The sequence below is a fragment of the Denticeps clupeoides genome, chromosome 16, assembly GCF_900700375.1.
Source record: "Denticeps clupeoides chromosome 16, fDenClu1.1, whole genome shotgun sequence".
NCBI classification, from domain to species: Eukaryota; Metazoa; Chordata; class Actinopteri; order Clupeiformes; family Denticipitidae; genus Denticeps; species Denticeps clupeoides.
This window is the reverse complement of record NC_041722.1, coordinates 20,157,896-20,179,936: the sequence shown is the minus strand read 5'-3', so window position 1 is coordinate 20,179,936 and position 22,041 is coordinate 20,157,896. Positions and strand designations below refer to the sequence as shown.

Below are 22,041 nucleotides of genomic sequence, written 5' to 3'. Positions count from 1 at the left end.
TGTGGTTAAACTCTAAGCTCAAATTTTGGACCAATGCTGCCACTGCATCATATTTCTTTTCTTAATCTCTTTATGACGCAAGATCACATGCCAGTGTCCATCCTCACACCGTACGTGACACCGTACGTGACATTCGTGTAGCTCAGCGCTTGTGCTAATTGTTTTTTCATTTTTGGGATTCATCACTTGTTTTGTGAACGTCCTGATTGTCATCTAAGAGTGACAATCGTAAATCAGAGTAGGATGTTCATTACAGTGAAAGAGGTCAAATTCTAACGTGCACGTGACAGTTTAATAAAGCTGTTATGATCATGACTGCATGAGTTTGCATGTGATCTTATCACCAGTTGATGAAGACAGCATCAGAATTGTCCTGAATTGCGGATAATTCTAGAATCGTTCTCGTGCTTCTGCTGGTCCACTGGATTTTAAAACCTCAGAGCTGCAAAGGTTTTCAATCTATTACCGCGTCCAATAAATAATAACCACTGTTCATCCTTTTGATATATAGTTCATTTCATTCCTGTTATGAAAAGCACAAAAGGATGTGCCTTCTTACAGAGCGAAGAATGCTAGTTTGTGAGGACCGTCCTTAACCTTGCCCTCTCACACACTTCCCGTCCTGAAAGGAGCAGCAGCGTCGTTCCCGACTCGTGGCGTCTCGCGATTGGACGGGCCGGGGTCCAGCGGTTCATCATTTAGGAATCCGCGGGCCGGCTGCGACTCGGAGACTATTTATATCAGCCTGGAAATGCCACGTTCACACGGAGCGTCTGCACGTGCCATCATCAACAGAATCATTCATAAAGGAAGGGAAATTGGATTCAGCGCGTTCACGCAATCACGTTTCATTACAGTCGATTAATGTGGAGAGCAACAGCCACCGTCATGGCACCATCAGGACATTTCCATGTAATGTTACAATACAATATTTTATACATTACATACATAACTTACATACAACTTTTCAGCATTATTATTTATATTGATTATATAAATTCTTCCTTTATATGGAATAATGGGTGTTTGCTGTAGGGAATTTAACTTGAATTAAAGTTGGCCTCAATTTTCGCTTGAAGCGTACTGTTTCCTGTTAAAATGCTCGAGTTTGTCCGGCCTACGATCGCCCTTGATTGGTCCGATTAGCTTTTATTTCCACCTGGAAGGGAAGCCAAAATAAGAAACTGATCTGTGAAGAGCTGTAATCAGCGCAGCAGAAAATGAGTGTGTGCTCGGCCAGACGGGTCAAGGGCATCCAATCTAGTCCAGTAATCCCAGGTCGAAGGTCCATACACTTGTTCCCGCGCTTTGTTATAAAGCCAGGCGTCGGGCCTGTCAACGTGCCAGATTGCTCCATAAAAAAGCAGGAGTGAGAATCCCGTCACGTCGGGGTGTGGACACCGTCTGAATCGGAATGCCAGACTTGCTTCCTCTGACGCTTGACATTCTTCTCGCTCCTTCTGCACCCCCCCCCAGGATCCGTGCACTTTAACACCACAGCCGTTGCTTTTGCCCCGGCATTGTCGATTACACCGTGTGTTGCTTTCCCCTCTGTTTTCCCAACCTTCAAATTATCCTTTAAAGAAAGAAATACTAAATAATGTAAAGGCTAATTTGGTCTGTCGAGAGGTTTAAAATACAACAGACTGGATCTGTGCATCCTGTAGGAATTCAAAATAGTACCTAATATAGCCCTAATGCATATCAGCATATCATAAATACCAAGAATAAGGAGCTTGCTGAAGTGAAAAAGCCCCGTCCACAGCAGACTGGGGAGGCGTTTGCTTGTTTGTCCACATTCTGTTTGAGAGAGACTTTGATACGTCGACCGAGGTATTGATTCTTCGTGAGCTTTTCCCCATCTGTCATGCTAATCCGCGGCAACGCCAGACACCCAGCCGTATCTTGTCCAGACAATTCTCATGCACGATTGTGGCACATTTATTTAAGAAGAGCTCATAAAGAAATTACACTCTATCAATTTAAGAGTTCATTAAAGTGACTTTTCTATAAAAAAAAAAGTGTGATCTGTGGTATCTGTTTTCATTCAAAAATACAGATTTCTAATAAACCAGAGATATTAAACAAAGCGAAAAATGGAATAAAAAAAAAAAAGTGTGAATGTGATCCCTGTGCAATCCCATTTAAGTCCTAAATTTATAAGCGGTGGCCTAGTGGTTAAGGAAGCTGCCCCATAATCAGAATATCAAGCTGAGGTCCCCTTGATAAAGGTCCCGTCCCCACACACTGCTCTCCGGGCGCCTGTCATGGCACCCACTGCTCACCAAGGGTGATGGTTAAATACAGAGGACACATTTCGTTGTGTCATCGTGTACTGTGCTGCAGTGTTTCGCAATGACAATCACGTCACTTTCACTTCACTTTAAACGGTTAATTTCACATATTCAGTCTTAAATAAATCTTAATTAGGCTGAAAACCACAGGATTGTAGATTGTTAGAACTTAAGTAGGTTCACACGGTCATGGAAGGTTTCTACAGAAATAAGTCTAGTCTGTCATTCAGGGCACTTCAATGCACGCTTTAATGAAAAAACTGTCCAACTTGGCCATTTAATCTGGCTAATGTCCTTGTCCTGGTATACATGGACCAGAGGGAAATCTATTTATTGACTGGTTTACACTCGATTGACAGGCGACGATTGGTTTGTGAATTACACCACAGACAAGCAGGTGAACTATTCTTTTTACAGCTGGTGAAATGCAGAGGACACATTTCATTGTGTCACCGTGTGCTGTGCTTGAATCCCAACGACAATCACTTTGCCTTCACTTTCATATGATGCAAGTTATTGTTTATGGTTTTATTATAAGGGGAATACTAACGCTTCCAGGTTTCAGTCAAAAATAATAATAATAGGTTTCCTCTACTGGTCACCAGGAGTATGGCACTGTCATGGAATTATTTTTTTTAAATCCTTTTAGCGCTTTTGTTATTTAGGCTCTTATATGATGTATATTAATAGATAGTTTACAAAACAAATAGAAGAAGTCTGAATGTGGTTGGCGAGTGGAGCCGTAATAATGGAGCCCATCATTTCATATGGTTAATGGGCCATGAGCAGAATATCTGCATGAAATTTTATTCTAATACTTACGTCCCACTTGTCAGTTTTCTGTGCGGCAATCGTCAATATTCTTGGCCAATTTGTTCTGTTGGACGTCAGAGACAGCCATTTACAGACACCCAGTGAGCGTGACGCACCGCAGGTACCAGAATCCTTTCGGATTTGCTGCTGCATTATGCATCGTGAGTTCATTAGGTCCTTGTGGCTTCTATCACGGCACAACAGAACAAAACAAAGCATCAAAGAAAGCGTTTCCCCCTCGCAGGACGCAACTCCATGTCTTTGGCCTTGTTTGATAATTGGCTTTGGATGCAGTTCCTTCATCTTTCGGCGAAGGACGCGCGTTCTGAACAACATCTGCCGTACGTACGAGGGCTCCATCTGCGTCAGTCCACGCGCAGAAAGAAGGGGAATGAACCGCCGGGCCGTGTGATCAGCGGCAGAGACTCGCATTACACCACCAGATTAAATGGGGCTGTGAAAGAAATTTAATTAAAGTCTAATTAAGATTATTATGTTCGTGTGCTGCCATTATTTTATTGAATATGGATTGCGTAATTCTTTCCTGGACACAATGGAGAACCAGGGCCTCGGGACTCCCTCCCCTTTAATGCTGCCTTGTTTGTGTGGAAATGAACAGCTTTATCCAACACTGACCCAGGGACAGAGAGCTCACATCCGCTCCTGCCCTGTCAGGTTCAGTCTCTTGACCATGAATGAAAATGGAAAAGTGCATTTAACAGCAGGTACAGCCCCGACCATTTCTCTCCTCCAGACACACAGCTTAAAAGTACGACACGACCATCAGGTCACACTAACACTGGTGATTTGGTGGTGCTGAAACTGTAAAACCGCAGCCAGCCAGCAGAGGCGCTAGACCTGAAGAGGCGTCACACAGTCCCTATTCAACGTCACTAAAAAAAACATCGTATTTTGCTGGAATTTTAAACGCTGCCCCAGTTTTGGCTCCAAAATGTTTCAAGGGCAAAAAGTTGAATGGAAGTTTAAAAAAAACAAGTCTGAATAACTCAATCTTGAGAGAGAAGTGATGACAGACAGACTTGCACAGGCGGGGGGAGGATAAAGCGGGAACGAGGTGTTCAGAGAGATGAATGTCAGGATCACCGCTGGCAAGGTTGCAGGTAGACGTACAGTATCGTATGAACGGGGCGGCACGTGCCACGGAAACGGCCGTTAATTGGCAGCTCACCTGGCGTACGTCTGCTTTGATCAAACGATGATGGTGCTTTTGCATATTATTTGTATGCTGATTTTTTCCTTCTTTTAATCGGTTTGGAGCTGTAAAACCTGACCCGTTGGTTTTGGTAGTCAGGCTCGGCTCTGCCTGACCTCGTGCGGAAATCGTGGTGTGATCGGTCAGCAAACATAAACTTCTGGTCTATAGTATCTATATTTTTATGATTGGTAAAATGTTTGTTTAAATGCTATTTTTCTAAGGAAATGGTTAATTCAATTTGCAATTCTTTGCCTCTTTCATCAGGTGATGCGTTAAAATGATGTATAAATTCGCTCATTGCACCGTACATTTCCTCTCCCTCTTACCAATGCAAAGAGAGCTTTACATGTCGGGTCAGGTCGGCTCTAGTTTAGTTCATGCTCTGCTTTTTCTCTATTCTCTGTCCCTTGTTCTTCATGAAATAATGTTTCTCCTGTAAGGCCAAGCTCTGAAAAACAACATGTCCCCTAGCCGTGCCATTCAGCCTGCAGACCCTCAGAGTAGATGGGAAGGTAGAGGACCCGGTTTGTGTGGGTGGTGGTTCTCACCGAGGAGTGTGAGAGACACTGACCAGCCCATCAGAACATCTTTTAAGAACATCTTCATTCCTCCCACTAAGTGTGCTAAAGCGAGGGATCCCTCTCATCTCTTACTCCCTTCACCCCGATTGTTAGAGGTGATTATTATGTTATTATGTGATTATTATATTATGTATCCCGGCCTGTAAGAAGGTTTCCATGTTTTCACTGGAATTGAAGTGCTTTTGTTCAGTCCTGGAGCTCATGAATCGCCCTCTACATAAACAACACAATTATACCATATTCCATAGTCCCTATACATGTCTCTAGTCAAGGAGAAATGTTCAGACTGCTGTCCTGGAGGGACTGGTAGATAAACCAGGATCCCCCAGGTATAATAACCCACCGTCCGTGCCGTGCAACATGTCCCCCAAGACTCCGGTGATACTGTGGCAAGCCACTTGCCCCTTCGGTGCCATGCGACATCTCTATGGCAACCTGCGCAGCCATGACTTGTGTGCGTAGCGTTCTTTGAAGAACCTTGGCTGCCGGAGTGTAGGACTTGCCTTTCCCTCGGCCGCATGCTTCATGGGAAAAGCAGCTCATGTTTGTGACACTGTAAGTGACCTTAACCCCTGTGGGCAAACTGAATGCATAATAAATATCAAACTGTGTGTGTGTGTGTGTGTGTGTGTTTGGATGTGTCTTGGCTCTCAACACTCAGCAGTCCTTCCCTTTATATCCCTTTATTATGATATTATGAATATATAGAAATGCCTTATACGTGAACAAGTTAACCAAGCAACCAATGCAGCTAATAAATATGAGTATTGTGAATATGGTCATTTGTAGTAATTATTTAATGGGTCATTATTTATTATGTGTCTCCTAATTGAGTGAAATATTAGCTACGATCGATCATTAAAGGATTCCTAATGTAAAAAATTAAACTGACAATCAGTCTTTGATGCTGCATGTTGACCTGGTTGCAGTACTCTTTGACTGAACAAGAATAAATGGAACAGTGGCTTTGCAGTGCAGTTGTGCATCTGTGCATTAAACAGCTCATTGTGCATTATCATCCTGCTTATGATGATATGAGAAATTGTATAATGCACAACATTACACCCTGTTAAAGTACCTTCAGCACTACCAGTATTTGGGTCTCTGAATCCCCAAGGGAGTCAGTCAGTCTGGAGGGTTATATTCTCCAGGAAAAGGAGGAAAAGCTTGAGATTTATCAATAAGATCTTCAAAATGACAGTTTCCAGCATGCGGCATGCAAAAATCTTTTGCAGCTCTTTTAAGTTGTTGTATCGTATTTGGGCGGGAATCTTTCAGCGGCGCTGCACGCCTGTCACCATGCTGAGGGGCTGGAATGACAAGGCGGCAGATAAAACGTCGGGCGGAGCAGCTACTGGAGCCACAACGCCGCATTGTTCCCCGGCTTTTTGTTGCATTTTGTATTGCTGCAGACTCTTACCCACAATGCCCTCTGTGTCCGTCTGAGGATAAAGGCGGCGGATTTCGCAAGGCCGGCGGTGTTGCTGTTTATAGCTCCTTTTGCCGCAATTTCATCGTTCAATAAGGTCTCTGAATTAATTGACGGCTCATGATGCGACACGTTCATTAATGAGCTCCCAGTCGTTAATGAAATTTGGCCTTTGCTTGAATACCAATAAACAGAACTAATAGAATTCTGCACACATGCAGCAAACATTCTGCATTCTACATCGTACTATATCTGCCACAGCAGCTACCTTTCTGCTGTTTAGGGTGTTTTACATTCTAAAGACTTTAACAATATCTAAAAAAGCCCAGCTGAGGAACGCCCGTCTTCTTCCTCCAGCAGATCACCTTCCTCATGTTGTCACGGTAACATGGTTGAATTAAATCACTACAATCAACTAATAACCACTCTCCTCATAATAAACCTCTCCTCCATCTTGGTTCCACAGCTGCTTCACAGCTGCTCTGTGTCTATTGGTTGTTTATTTCTACTTTGACCGCAGTGTGTGTTCTTCAGAGCTTCTGGCTTTATCATTTCTATCATTTTACACAAACTCACACGGTAAATGCAGGGTGTTAGTAGGCTAGTGTGTAACACACTCGCCTGTGAACCAGAAGACCCAGGTTCAAACCCCACTTACTACCATCATGTCCCCGAGCAAGACACTTAACCCTGAGTGTCTTCAGGGGGGGGGACTGTTCCTGTAACTACTGATTGTAAGACGCTCTGGATAAGGGCGTCTGGTAAATGCTGTAAATGTAAATGTAAATTAGTGATGTGAAAACAGATGCTGAGAAGGTGAAACTGGACGTGGTTCAGGTAGTGAGGCAACAATATGTTTTTTCCTCGCATCATGCATTTTCCATCTCCAAACACACGGAACACACTTCCTTAAAAACACGCCCCTCCCGTCAGCAACGCCGCATGGTAAATGCTCCCCTCCCTTTCTTTAAGTAAGAAAATAAAACGTATGTAATTTGCAGGCGTTTCCCTGCCTGCAGGGTGAAGTAACACATGGGGGCTTGCCTATGACAACTTCAACACTGATAACACACACTAGATTCAAGAATCATCCAGATCCATTAAATAACTCATGAGTCATGAATCTGAGGTATCCAATGAACCGAATCCTTTGAGTCCTAACTACACCATGTCTAAATTATAATCATTAAAACATCAATTACTACCAGTTCAGCGAGTGACTCAGTGGGAGCCGGATCCTTTGCAGGGTCCGAGTATCGCGGCCCCGGTCTGGTTTGCCTTGCGGCGTTACCTGCCGGCTGGAGGAAATCGGGCTGGAGGTCCGCTTGGCGTTTCACATGTAAACTGACGTTCGGTTTGGTTAGACAGGACTAGAGTTCCAGTGGCTTTCGACTTTCCTGACGACATTCTTTTGCATTCGTTTTCTGGCGAAAACGGTAACGAATCATTTTTCTTCTCCTGCTACGTTCTTTCAGGGGTTCATCTAATGGCTTTTCGGATAGATATCGAATATAAAGAGTGTTTTGGAGGTTGGAATCGGGGTTGGTCCTCTCATACTGAGTCCAAATTCGTCTTGAATTAGAGTTTTTCCTCCTTACTCACCTTAGAACAAGGGTCAGATTATGACGCCGTGAAAATGCGATTCTTGACGCATATGAGTTGGTTCCTGCGAGAATGGCGTCCTTGCTGGAAGAAGGACTGTTGCGTCCAGTTTAAAGGTGAAAACACTTGTTCCACTTCTTCGAACCCGAACCGGGACCAGCGGCGCTTTTCTTGTCGCCTTATCGCTGTTTGTCCGGGTCCTGTCCTGTTGGCGAGTCGCTGATCCAGTCCCACAGGACGAGGGTTCAGACGAGGTGATGCTGTTCAGGCCAGAATTTTGACGGTTCAGTCCACTTACTTTAAGGGCTCAGACTGACAGATGGAATTAATTCATGAGCCACCAAATAATGGCATAATTAAATAATAATGAAAGGGGCAGCGGTGGCCTAGCGGTTAAGGAAGCGGCCCCGTAATCAGAAGGTTGCCAGTTTGAGTCCTGATCCGCCAAGGTGCCACTGAGGTGCCACTGAGCAAAGCACCGTCCCCACACACTGCTCTGCTCACCATGGGTGATGGTTAAAAGCAGAGGACACATTTCGGTGTGTGCACCGTGTGCTGTGCTGCTGTGTGTCGCAAATGACAATCACTTCACTTTAAGATAAGAACACTGTTTCAACTTCCAGTTTTTAAAATTCATGTCGTATTGAGCTTTAATTTCCCATAAGGCACTTTTAGCACTAAAACATCATTTTTAGTTCATGTTGCAGGGATTGAACGTTTTGTTTGTTGTGGTGGGGATGCTACGTCCCCGTACATCTCGGCCCGTACGTTACCTTTTTTGAGAAAGTGAAGTGATTGTCATTATGAAACACCGCAGCACAGCATTTCTTTTATATTTCCATTACAGATGAAGCCGCTGTCAGCAGAGAGCACATTTCATGTTGAGCTTTTGAAGAAAGTCTGAAGGCCAAGTGCTGTTCGGAGCGATCTGTGGCAGGACGGATGTAAAAGTGTAAGATCTCACGCCGGGCAGATGTGTTAACAGCTCGGCATTGTGTGGTGCCGTGACTGTTTCGCCCCAAAATGGAAGCCAGCTGGAGGTGATGAACACAATGTGTTGAGGCGTGTTCTGGTGTGGGCCGCTGTGTATTGACTGTCTGTGTGTGTGTGTGTGTGTGTGTGTGTGTGAGAGTTTTCGGGGTCAGAATCAGGGTCTGATGTCTAATCTGCTCCAGGAGAAACAATGGCAGTTAACAGCAGAATGGCTGGCATCCGAGCGGCCACGGCGACGTTTACTGCCCCCAAACATGTACAATTCAACACAAAGGGCCTCTGGCTCTGTGCTCCATGCGAACGTGATCGCAGGGCGGGCTCTTCACACTAGAGGAAGGAGTGAATATGGCTCGCCGGATGATTTATTCAAAGCGCCCCGCCGTTGGCTGGCTTCGCTGGCGTACTTCCCTTTTATCTGTGGTCGTGCCAGGGTGCTTTATGCTCCATGACAACAGGAAAGGCAATAATCATTCCAGCAATACTGTATAATCAAGGAGCAAATATTTACCGCGGTGCAGTCGTCATGTGGCGAACACACACTTTTCATCAAGTGCCTTTCCCAGTTTATCCTGTGTCCCATACGGCTAAATATTGGCAATCAGTCTCATTAGGGCGGTACAATAATATGCACAACATTTTCCAAACATTTCCACAGCCCGTCGCTACATCTCTGGTACAGTAATTGTCTTCAATCAATCAGTTACATTAAGGTCATGGACTTAAAAAATTCAAACAAAACAGGCGGTTTGTCCCCATATCGTGTAGCCCATGGCGATTTCTGGGGTTTATTGGTAAAATAATGGGGAGAACTTGGTTGGCAATATTGTCCAATAGTGATCGATTCTCTGTTGACTGGTGATAACTAGGTTTGAACATTTCTGATCTGCACTGATCATGATGATGATGATGATGATTCCGCAGGTGACCCTCCCAGGCCGACCCAGCATGCCCTGGGTGGAGTGCAGGGTGATGGACGTACTCCGGCGGAGGAGGCGGCTGAGGGCGAACCTGCCCTGCTCCTTCTGGTTCCTGCTGCTGTTCGCGGCCGGGGGGCTGGTGCTCTTCGTCCACCTGCAGGACCTGTCCGAGATGGTGCAGCAACAGGTCCCAGGTCAGTTTAAAAAAACGCTCCTGCAGAAGTTTCATTATAGAGTAAAACCACTAAAACGTTTTTTTTTTTTGCCCTCCTCGTTGCTTTTGCACCGTGAAGAGATATTTTTACTTCCGCCAGCCATGCAAAGCACTCCGAAAATGGTGACTCACTTTTTCCGTAAGTCGCCAGCGAAACGCAATTACTGCCAGTGACCCAGTTAAGATACCGGAGTATCATGGAGAAATAATCCTCGCGTCGGTTGACGATCGCGAGAACTGCGAGGGAGGGAGGCGAGTGGCGCCTGTCACGTGTCACCGGCGCGGTGGCAGCCTCTCCATCAATAAGAGGCACTTACGGGGAATGGGATCTCTCCGGGCCCTAATATTCCCCTGATTGCTCAGGCGGTCTGGGGGATACCGTCACTCTGAAGAGCTCGGTGGTGGCTGGAGATGAGCGCCGTTATTATTCCGATAATAAAGTGCCTCAAGTTGCGGCCGCGAAAACTTTGTGGCGGTTTCTCAAGTCACTGGCGCTGGTGGGTGCATTTGAGAAACAAAAGGGAGCGCGATGGCTTATTTCTTCCGGTCCAATCCTGCTTAAAGGACGGTCGATCTGCCAGGGCGCCCTGCAGAGCTCATCCGATTTATTCGGGCCCGACGGTGAAGACTTGCACTTTCCAACAGCCGAGATAACGGCTCACAAAAGCGGCGTCTTTTCTTAGACCCAGCCGAGGCTGCGGCGAAGTGAGAGCTCTCGCGTTAACCCGGGCCGGCCGCGCCGGAGTCCGGCAGGCCCCCTGTCCCAGATCTGCCGGGCCTCGGAATCTGGAGCAGCGCTCCCGCTGACTGATGGGACCTTTATTTACCCACGGCAGGGACGCCGAGCAGCGGCTGATACCTCTTGACCGATCTGGGTCCCCGGAAGCCCCCCCCCCGTGCAGGGTTCTCGCGTTACCGTCCATAATTGAACAGAACTAATCCATCTCTTTATCCTGTTTCCGTCCCGGCTAATCATTGCATGCAGGGGGACCATATTGACGCTCCTTAGTCACAGCGTGTAATCCACCCCGATTCCGCGTTTACTTCTAAAATGGCACAAATTGGACAAAAGGCAAGACAACCATGCAAGACAAATCCTATCAGAGTGCTCCTGACATATCTTAATGATCCATCGCCTGGCGCCGGGAGCGGGCGGGAGAGCCGAAAAGCCACCTGCCCGGTACCGGCGCGGCACGCCGTGACACGAGCGGGGAACTGTTTAGATTTCATCGTACCGTGGATCTAAAGCCGAGCCGAGGTCCAGTCCGGGTTTTCACTTCTCCCGAGCTCAGGCCGGTGCCCGTAACTGTGGCGACCAGTGCATATTGTTTCCAGCTGGAATGCAGAATTTGATCTTTTCCGCGCAGGGCTCCGGTAATCCCTTAAGCCACCTCTGTTTGCACAGTCTAATTTAGCCGTCTCTTAATGTAATTAAATTGTGCCGATGACCCGGGGCTCGGGGAATCGGTAATGCCACCGTGCGCATCCGCCCGACGCCCCCACCTCTCGTCAAGCCCTGAACTGTGAAATGAAACAACGGCTATTTGTCTTGTCTTGCTTCAGAGCCGATCTGGAGTTTCCTGTGTTTCAGCTTCCTGGCCTGACCACTGAGCTACGTTCCGTAGGATTTTTTTCTCCGTAGGGATTGTCAGTAGGTCCCACCACGTTCCCACTCCTGGATTTGTAAAGTCCGAACTCCAAAACGCAAATAATTACGTTGCTATGATCGGTTCTCCATTCGCCCGCAAATAACGTTGCGTTCCACTAACATCCCTGCAATCTGCCGGCCACCGTAAGTGACCTTTGACTTCCGAAATCCATTTAATTCACCCAGACAGCCCAAGTAAAACGATTCTTGAGAAAAGAACGGGGCAGACGGATGGCTTATCATGAACTAATCTTGTGTAAATATCTCATGGACACGATCGTCAGGCTCTGTAGGGTTTTCACCGCATAGAGCAAAATGTTTCATTCGGCGTGTGACCTCTGAAGTCTTCAAAAAAAAAAAACCAGGAGCTAAAATCTGTGCTTCTGTTCAACTGGACTCAGATTAAAAGCGAGGGATCCCATAGCAACGGATTTTCATTTTTTTTATGCCTAACCTTGGTTGCTCAGCACCTTTTGTTCGGTAATTCACTGGCCTCATTTCTGTGCTCTTGCTTCGTCCATCTATTCATCCATCACAACATGGACAGTAATGTTGTGTTAATCATATTAACGGCTCCATCACATCAGATCAGACGGGGGGGGTGAACCTGAAACAATCGGCATCGAATCACGTGGCGACGGGCTGGTCTAATTTCTAAAGTCACAATAACTCTCCTTTATACCATTTGTGGTCTCACAGACTGAAAGAAAAAAAAAAAGCCCTCATCTGATCCGGTGTCACCTTCCGAGCCACCGAATAAAAAGTTCTTTCAAGATGCAGCATGAAAACGGCCAGAGATTATTTAACAGAGAGCTGGAGGACGGTGGGAGGCAGCGGGGGACGTTCTGATCTCCCCCTCTCCGCCATCTGCAGAGGTGAAATAAAAGGATCATCTCTGCCCGTCATACAGGCGCGGTGACCTGGTCGGGGTGGGCCGTGTCTGAGATGACCCCAGCGTGGGAGCCGAGGGCGCAGAGGGCCAGTGCCGGGTTGCGCAAAGAATGAAAAGAGGACGCGGGCGGGACTGGCGGGCGGATCCAGCTGGGAGGCGGCCCTTTGAAAAGCCCCTTTTGAAGCGGAGCTCCCGCGCCTAGCGCCGCTGGCCTCGTCCAATCTGCCCCACGCTGAGGAAGATGCTCTAGCGTCCCTCAGGCCGACGGCCGCCATCCAAATCCATCCTCCACCCCCTCCCCCAAGCATTTTTCCTCACTTTTATTTTACAGCCTTACTCCAAAATGGATTTAAATGGATTAATATTCTTCCTCAGAATTGTACACACAACCCCGCGTAATGACAACATTTTGCCAAATTTACACATGTACATGAGTATTCGCAGCTTTTACTCAGTACTTTGTCGATGCACCTTTGGCTGCAATTATGGCCTCAGGTCTTTTTGAATATGATGCACCGATCCTTGGCCAGTTTGGCCCGATCCACTTTGCAGCGCCTCTCAAGCTCCATCAGGTTGGATGGGAAGCGTTGGAGAGGCCATTTTAAAATCTCTGATGGTTGCCCTTCTAGAAGGTTCCTTCCCCAGATTGTCTCGGAGGTCTACAGACAATTCCTTTGACTCCAGCTTGGTTTGTGCTCTGACATGAACTGTCAACTGTGGGACGGTATGTAGACAGGTGGCGTGTCTTTCCAAATCATGTCCAGTCAACAGTTTTTTTTCCATTGGTGGACTACAATTAAGCCGCAGAAACATCTCAAGGATGATCAGGGGAAAGATTAGCACCTGAGCTCAATTCTGAGTTTCATTGCAAAGGCTGTAAATACTTAAATTCATTTGATTTCTCCATTATTTCATGTTATTAATGGTTGTTGTATGTCGAATTCTGAGGGGAAAAATGTAATCAATTTTGGCATAAAGTGGAAAATTGACAAAACGTGGAAAATGTGATGCCCTGTTAACGCTGAGGGGGATGATGGGAATCGCACACAAAACACCCGAGGGCTCTTCCCTCCCGGTCACCCCGCCTCTTTTTCACGTCACCTACGGAAACGCATAACAGCCACCTCCACCGAAGAGCTCAGGCGCATCAGTTCATACACGCTGGAGTCTGTAGGAGGGTGAAGGACGGGGAGATGCGCCACAGCCTTTCAGTGCAGGATGAAACACTGCGCACAGGCACTGGACGGTTGCCATGGTGCACCAAACTGACAGGAAGTGGAGAGGAGGAGGAGGAGGAGGAGACGTATCAGTGGGTCAGTCTCTCTGTCTTATCAGGCTACTATCGCCATGGTGCAGGATGTGATCTCAGCCACTGCTCCACTGTTATCTTACGTACTGGCTGGAATCGCCTATAGCCGTGATTCGCATTGTTCCGATAAGAAACGATAAGCAAAGTTGTGCTCCTTTCAAGTCCTGAGTTGTTGTTTTTTTTTCTTGCATTTTTCACCAAGATCTTGTGTTGAAGCACGCCGCCTCCCGAAGGTTTTCTGTAGGGTTAAGGTCAGGGCACGACTGCTGTTGTCATTTTGAGATATACCCGTGTCAGCGAGAAGATGCAATGATGGATAAATGTGGTCAGACCTGACATAGTTGAAGAGACGCCCCCCCATGACCCTGACCTCCCTTCTTATCCTGATGGTCCATCACTCTGGAACAGGGTCAGTTTGACGTAATCAGACCTCATGACCTTCTCCATTTCATCCCAAGTCCAACCCTTCTGCGTCCTAGTAAAGGTGATAAAGTGAAGTGATTGTCACATGTGATACACAGCAGCACAGCACACGGTGCACACAGTGAAACGTGTCCTCTGCATTTAACCCGTCACCCTGAGTGAGCAGTGGGCACCATGACAGGTGCCCGGGGAGCAGTGTGTGGGGACAGTGCTTTGCTCAGTGGCACCTTAGTGGGACCTTGGCGGATCGGGATTCGAACCGCCAACCTTTTGATTAACCGCTAGGCTTCCTTAACCGCTAGGCCACCACTTAAAGCGGTGTAAATCAAAGCATTTTTTACAATTAAGTTTAGTTGTTGAGTCACTATCCTCCAGTTCTGGTTGCATAGTGCTTGTAGAAAAGCTTTTATTGTCAATATTTCTACAAATCAGACTGATTGTTAAAGTTCACAAAGCCAATTGTTCAGATTGTCGTCATTTTTTCCAATGCAAAAAAAAGCTCCTACCACCAAGGTCTTCACCGCATCTGTAAAGATTAAAACACAATAAATGATCTGTTTAACCACGTTCATCATCAGGCCAGTGAACCCGTGTGCGTGACTGCAGCCTCAGTGGAGCTAACATGGGCAGCGATCAATACAGCGATCCTACAGCCAGGTGCGACGGTGAAGTAACCAACCCTGTCGCATCTGGAGGGATTACAGAGAGAAACGTTCCGCTTATTGAACATGACAGGATTCCGGGCGTCGTTTCCGCCCGACGGCCAGTTATATTCGGCCACACGGGGAGCGCCGATTCACCTGCGCTGGATTGGCTATGAACGGCCTTCCAGCAGGTTGCAGAGCGGATTGTGCGCTTCTCCTCCGCAACGGCTGCAGTGCGAGAGAAGAGTGAGGAGAGGGAGAAAAACCGCCATTTGGAGGCGAAGCGGCATCCGCTGGTCACGCAGAGCCGCCATCAGAGTTCCCGTCCTGTCACAGAGCCCGTCGTCGGCACGCTTGGGCGTGGCGCCGTAGCCGGCATCTCCCAGCAGGCTGGAGACAGCCGAGCGTGAGAGATGTCTTACATAAGCACCTTTCGCCGCCGCCGAGCGATGCCGGAGTAAGAACGGTGACGAGGGAGAAGGAGGAAGAGGAGAAGAACATGCAGAATTATTCATGGAAAAAAACAACAGCAGGACATTTTAATTGGAGATGGTTTCGCGTTGTTCCATACCGTAGAACGCGGTGGGCCACAAATCAAGCTTTATACGGCAGGTAAAGCGGTATGCTTGATGCTCCATGCGTCCGTACACGGGTCTCGTAAATCCACCTCGGCCGGCGAGGTCAGACGTGACCCCTCGGCCTCCCTCCGGAGACAATGGCGCACTGCAGCGCCGGGGATCGGGATAATCCCCGAGCAAGACGCTCTCAAAGGTGGCCGGGTACGCGAGGCCTCCGCGGAGAGGGAGAACAAGAGATGAAGCCCTCCTGCCATCTTGAGTGATAACAAGCTGTCAGCCTCTAAAACGTAATCTGCTGACTGCGGGAGGAAGTGGCCGTGTCACTGGAGTGGGCCGACTGATGCTTATCTCCTGAATGACGGAGAGGAGACAGCTGGGAGGCAGAGAGAGAGAGAGAGAGAGAGAGTTCCCCATCCACAGTCCACAGTCCACTCCTAAACGGCCGAGTCACAACGCGGAATCTGTCACACACCCACTTTCGTGTTCGCGAAGCCACCACACTCAGTCATAGATGGGGGGACAGGAAGTGATATAATATCCGGTGAGGGATGGACACCAACACATATTAAGCTTAGGGTCATTTACGAATGTCCTTGTTCGGGCCATTAAAAAGTCATCAAATGGGTGGAAAGCATGCAAAGATGAACTTTATCAGAAACTACTGGTCACGAGTTCCAATGCAGTGGTGCTGTGTTCGTTTCTGTAAAGGCTTCATTTATTAATAGAAATAGAATCCTATTTAATGATTTTAGAAGCAATAAAAACCAGATACTCTTCACACTCCTAAAGTATCTAGTCCATCAGCAAATCATTCTTTTAAACTTTGCCAATGGTGTTTTTTCACTTTTCTTTCTATTTTCTTTCTATTTTCTTGGAAAACCAAGGACATTTCTGAACAGCCCTACACTTTTGCATTCTAATGGCACGAGGAAGGAGGCAAGGAGCCAAGGGCAAGCAACAGGAGAAGGGCTCGCCCCAAAAATGACAACAAAAAATTCCTCTTTGCATCAGCGCTCTGACGTGAACCGTGTAAGACCGGACCCTGATGGGTAAAAAAGGGGCAGTGTTGGCCTAGCGGTTCAGGAAGCGGCCCCGTAACCAGAAGGTGCCACTGAGGTCCCCTTGATGAACACTGCTCGCCGGGCCCCTTTGCAAATGTGCGGTGTATCAGTAGGCTGGTAGGAGGTGACTGACTGGCGTGATGTAGCTGTGGATATCCATTTTATCATCTGTTTAAATTATTATTGCAGTCTATTCGAAACGCAGAGAGAAGGAAAGAGGAAGGAAATTGCTTTTTGGCATTTAAAAAATATATATACATGCATTTAATTTATAACAATGCAGCACTGAAATCTTTTTGCATCGACCAATTTTCATCTTTATTAGTTTATTTATTGCGTGTGCTTTCCCAGAAAATAATCTAGCATCTACCTACTTACTGCCAACTGGGCATAATTGATTTCTAAAAAATATTGAATGGTTTCTAAAGGGGCTCTGGCTCCATGGTCATGCTTTTCGGTCGGCCTTGACATGGAACAGTTGGAAATCACGCCAGCCTAGCTTTTAGCCAGTCTATAACAAAAGGGACTGTCACCAGGCTTAATTGGTCCCACCTCTCTTTCACACTGATGCCCTCACAGCTCTTTGTTTCTCCAAAATGAAAGAGGGCTGGAAATTGCTCGAAATGACCCATGCGTGGTAGGTAGGCGGTTAATAAATTGTGCAAAGCCGCGTTTGATCACATTCTTTAATAGCATCCAGAAGCATGCATTTCAGCCCTGTGTGTGTATGTGTGTGTGTGTGTCTATCACTGAGCGAGTGTGTGTGTTGCTGTATGAGGTTATGTTTCTAACAGGGTAGAGGAATCTAATTTTCTGGTCCCCTCAAAAAATGCTACTTAGGGTCTCAGCAGTGCGGGCATGGAGGATGAATTATTCACGGCGTTCACACACAGGTCGGCCCAGTGCTCGCTGTTTTATTTCTGTCTGGAGCCAGAGCGGTTCCCCCGAGGATCTCAAGCTATCGATCCATAAGCAGCGGTCGTAAGAAATGAAAGCGATACGTTGCCAGCACTGGGCAGATTCTCTCCGACTCTTCACGTTGTCATGCTGTGAAGTGTGAGGAGAGGCTCCTCCCACCTTGCTTGAGCGCCGCCGTTGAGGGCCGCTGACGGCATGGTGAGGCAGCTTAGCGCGGTCCCGTTTCATGGTTCCTATCGGAAATCTGGTGAATTATAACTGGTGGTTTCCTCAGGCCGCACCGCGGTAGTTTCACCGCTCGTAATTGAAAACTAGGACTGTTTTTTTATATTATTATTATAGACACAGCACTGATTTCAGAGGACCTGGTCAATGAGTGTTTTTACCGTAATAGCCGCATGGGACCAATTACGGCGCGCTGGCCGTGCAGTGAATGCCTGCGATCGTTTTTTAACTTTGCACTCAGCTTCCTCTTTTTAACTGCAACATTTGCTTAAAGGAGCCCTGCTGAGCAACGCTATAGAGCAAAAGTGCAGCGGAATGTTTATCATTTCAAATCCGATAAAAGAAACATGACACACGAAACACAAGCGCGCCTCCAATTTCTCCCCGTGTTTAGCAGTTGGAAGTGCCGGGCTGGGCCTCCCTTGCGTGGCACAAGTATTTTATGGACTTTTGCAGCAGTGTGGGTGTGTCACCGGTGAACAAAGTCACATCTGCTGTGCTGTTTTTCTTTTTAAAGAGAAAGTTGTGCCGTTGTGCATACGTGAGAATGCATCTTTGTGTGTGCATGCCTGTCTCTGTAAGCGTGTGTGTCACAACCATGGTGGCATGACGAGGCAGGTGAATGGAGATGATGATGATGAGGAAGACGAGGAAGAAGGACGCATTCGCACGACGTCAGGAAACCAGGGTTTAATGAGTAAAGAACGGGACACGGTAAACATACATTATAAACATACATTTATACATTAGACACAGGTGAAAACGATTAGGGAACATTACACATGACTGACGGATCCCGGACCGGAGTAACCCCTCCCGGACCGGATCATGACACTGTGTATGTGCATGTGTGTCAATAAGCGTGTATGTATACATCTCAGTGTATGCATACGTCTCAGTGTATGCATGTATGCATGTGTGTGTTTCACACAAATCTGGTGGTAGTAGCCCAGTGGGTAAAGCACCTGTCTATAAACCTATGAACTAGGTTCAAATCCCACTTGATCCCATTGTGTCCCTGAACAAGAAACTTAACCCTGAGTTGCTCCAGGGGGGCTGACCCTGTCACTACTGATTGTAAGTTGCTCTGGATAAGGGCATCTGATAAATGTCAGAAATGTACATGTAATGCATGTATGTATATGTCTCAGTAAGTACACGTCTGCGTGCGTGCATGCATGAACATAATTTTGACATTTAGCAAATAGAAATTATTTTAGGAATCTGAACGGGCCTAAAACTGAAAGGATTTTGAATTATTTAATATAAAAAAGGTTATATGTCTTTTTATACAGTAAACCTTTGGTTTCAACTGTTTGTGTGTCAGTGTGGGCATGCCTGTCTCATCAAGCATGTTTGTCATTAAACATGCATGTATATATTAGTCATGCATGAATGCATGTGTGCATATGTCTCAGTGAGTATATTTGCATGCGTGTATATGCATGCATATATATATATATATATATATATATATATATATATATATGTGTGTGTGTATATATGTGTGTATATATGTGAGTATATATGTGTGTGTGTGTGTGTGTGTGTGTGTGTGTGTGTGTGTGTGTGTGTGTGTGTGTGTGTGTGTGTGTGTGTGTGTGTGTGTGTATATATATATATATATATATATATATATATATATATATATATATAAAATGGCAAGCCAAACAGGAAATAAATAGTATATATATTGACAGGGAAGTGAATATATGGAATGAAAGTCTGAATATATGGAATGAAAGTCTGAATATATGGAATGAAAGTTTGAATATATGGAATGAAATCTGACGTCATGCAGCAACACCGCTAATAATTCTACCAACATTCAGTATAGGACTACTGATGAAGAGATTTTTCAATAGTTCCACATCAGGCGAGCTTCCCACCGCCATTCCTACATAAAACCTCCGTCTTTTAATACAGAAAAGGAAGTAAACAGGGAGGAATTACAGGGCAAACTAACTTCAGCATTTTAAATCCGATATACCAGCGCTGCCCGATCCCAGCGTGCCATGCAACGTTTAGATTCAGGCTGCACACACAAAGTTTATTCTATTTTACAGTCGCCGCTGCCTGTGCGAGTATCTCCGGCGCCGTTTTAACCTGTAAAATCTGTACCAGCTACACCGGGTTCATCATAAACTCACCTCACTATAGACCACAATCAGCCACAGGGACGATTTTATACAAATTACAGCGCGATTTAGCGTGTTTAATTTAAGACACAAAGGTTCTGCTAACTTTAAAAAGTGCAGATTACATTCATGTATAAAATAGAATAGAATAAACTTTGTGTGCAGCCTGAATCTAAATGTTGCATGGCGCGCTGGGATCAGGCAGCGCTGGTATATCGGATTTAAAATGCTGAAGTTAGTTTGCCCTGTAATTCCTCCCTGTTTACGGAGGTTGTAGGTAGGAATGGCGGTGGGAAGCTCGCCTGTTTAGGCCATTGCGGGTGCTTGATGAATAAGCAGCTACTGTCGCTGCATTAAGTCTTCCACGGTGAAACATAAAATAAATCTCCATGCTGGTAGAATTGTTAGAAGTGTTACTGCAAGCATTAGCCAGAGCGTTTATTATGTCGTCTGTGCTTAAAACTGCTGCCACTGGGTTTGGTGCAGAATCACTCGTGTGAGGAACAATTCACCTGTTTACCGAACTAACATTCTCAAAATGGCACCAATGGCTTGGTGACGTCAGACTTTCATTCCATATATTCAGACTTTTATTCCATATATTCAGACTTTCATTCCATATATTCAGAATTTCATTCCATATATTCAGACTTTCATTCCATATATTCAGACTTTCATTCCATATATTCAGACTTCATTCCATATATTCAGACTTTCATTCCATATATTCGGGTTTCATTCCATATATTCAGTTCCCTGTCAATATATATATATTATTTATTTCCTGTTTGGCTTGCCATAATATATATATATATACACACACACACACACACACACACACACATATATATATAAATATGTGTGTGTGCATGCATGTGTCCATGTGTCAGTGTATGCATGGCCATGTGTATCAGTAAGCATGCATGTCCCAGTAAGTACATGTCTGTGCATATATGCATATGTTTGCACGTAAGTACGTGATTGTGTGTGCGCAGCTATGCATGTGTGTAAACATGTCTCACTATGTGTGTGGGCGCGGCTGGCTGAGAGAGGGAGAGCTGCTGTTGCTGCCGCTGCTGCTATTGTTTAGCAGTCTGGATGACAGCAGCAGAAGGAGAAAATGAAGCTCATCAGCCCATCCAGCATGACTCCCTGTTTAAGATTGGGAATTGTAAATTGCTCACTCTGTATTTGGAGCCATAACTGCGCTACGCCCCCTCCCCTCATTGCACTCTTGGCCCTGCCTTATTTAACCAAATATAAAGAAGAGGGGGGAAAGGCCCGGGGAGACTGAGAGGACGTCTGGGGTACGGCACCTGTCACGAATTCACTCAAGTGCAACTGAGCAATTAGAGAGCATGTGTTGTGTACTCACACACACATACGAATACTACGTGAAAGGCAGCGTGGAGGGCTGCCCTGCGAGGCGACGTACGCTTGCTGAGATTTGACTCCTAATATCTTTGCGTGCACCACCGTTCCTGTATTCTGACATGGATACCGGCACCGGGCGTTTAGGGCCGCGCATCTTTAATGTTTGATGAGGCAGCTGTGGTTTATGGGCAGCTTCTCCCAGCTCGTGGTTTTCAGGGCAATCTTAAAAGCTTTCCAGCTGCTGTGTCCTCAGCTTGAAAGTGGGTCCACAGGAGAATAGAACCCATAGAAGGCGTGGTGTTCAGTAATGTCACAGCATGCATGTCCTCTGGATTTACAGAAATAGCCAGATAGAAACAAGAAGTAGCTGCCTGCTGGTCATCTGTATGTTGGAGAAGGGGAATTATTTCTGACTACCCATTAGATGAAATTTAATGATGCTTTTATAAACAAAGTTTTAAAAGGGGAGGAGCCTGTAGACATGATTGACAGCTCTGACACACACCCTACCTCCTCATTCTGGACGATGTAAACCCGATGATGCCAACACGTGACACGCCCAGGTCTAGTGCAGCGTCCATCTCCTCTCTTTCCCTCCATTCTCTATGCTTTAAATACCCCATGTACACAAACATGGCCACGCCCACTACCAACACCTACATGCAGGTTATCGGCACCTTAATTCCAGCGTTCTGATGGAAGAATTAGTGAATGAGATCTGTGAACATTTTATTTAGTGCTTTGAAATTATGGTCCTGGACACGAATCCTCT

At 46.2% G+C, this 22,041-nt stretch overlaps 1 protein-coding gene across 1 annotated transcript in view; it reads left to right on the top strand.

The window, feature by feature from the left end:
- Nucleotides 1-22,041, top strand: part of chst8 (carbohydrate (N-acetylgalactosamine 4-0) sulfotransferase 8) — a 96,810-nt gene that overhangs the window by 9,783 nt on the left and 64,986 nt on the right. Inside the window, exon 2 of the mRNA XM_028955896.1 lies at nt 9,850-10,039. Within this exon, the coding sequence (XP_028811729.1) occupies nt 9,850-10,039 (190 nt within the window). The remainder of the gene's footprint in view (nt 1-9,849; nt 10,040-22,041) is intronic.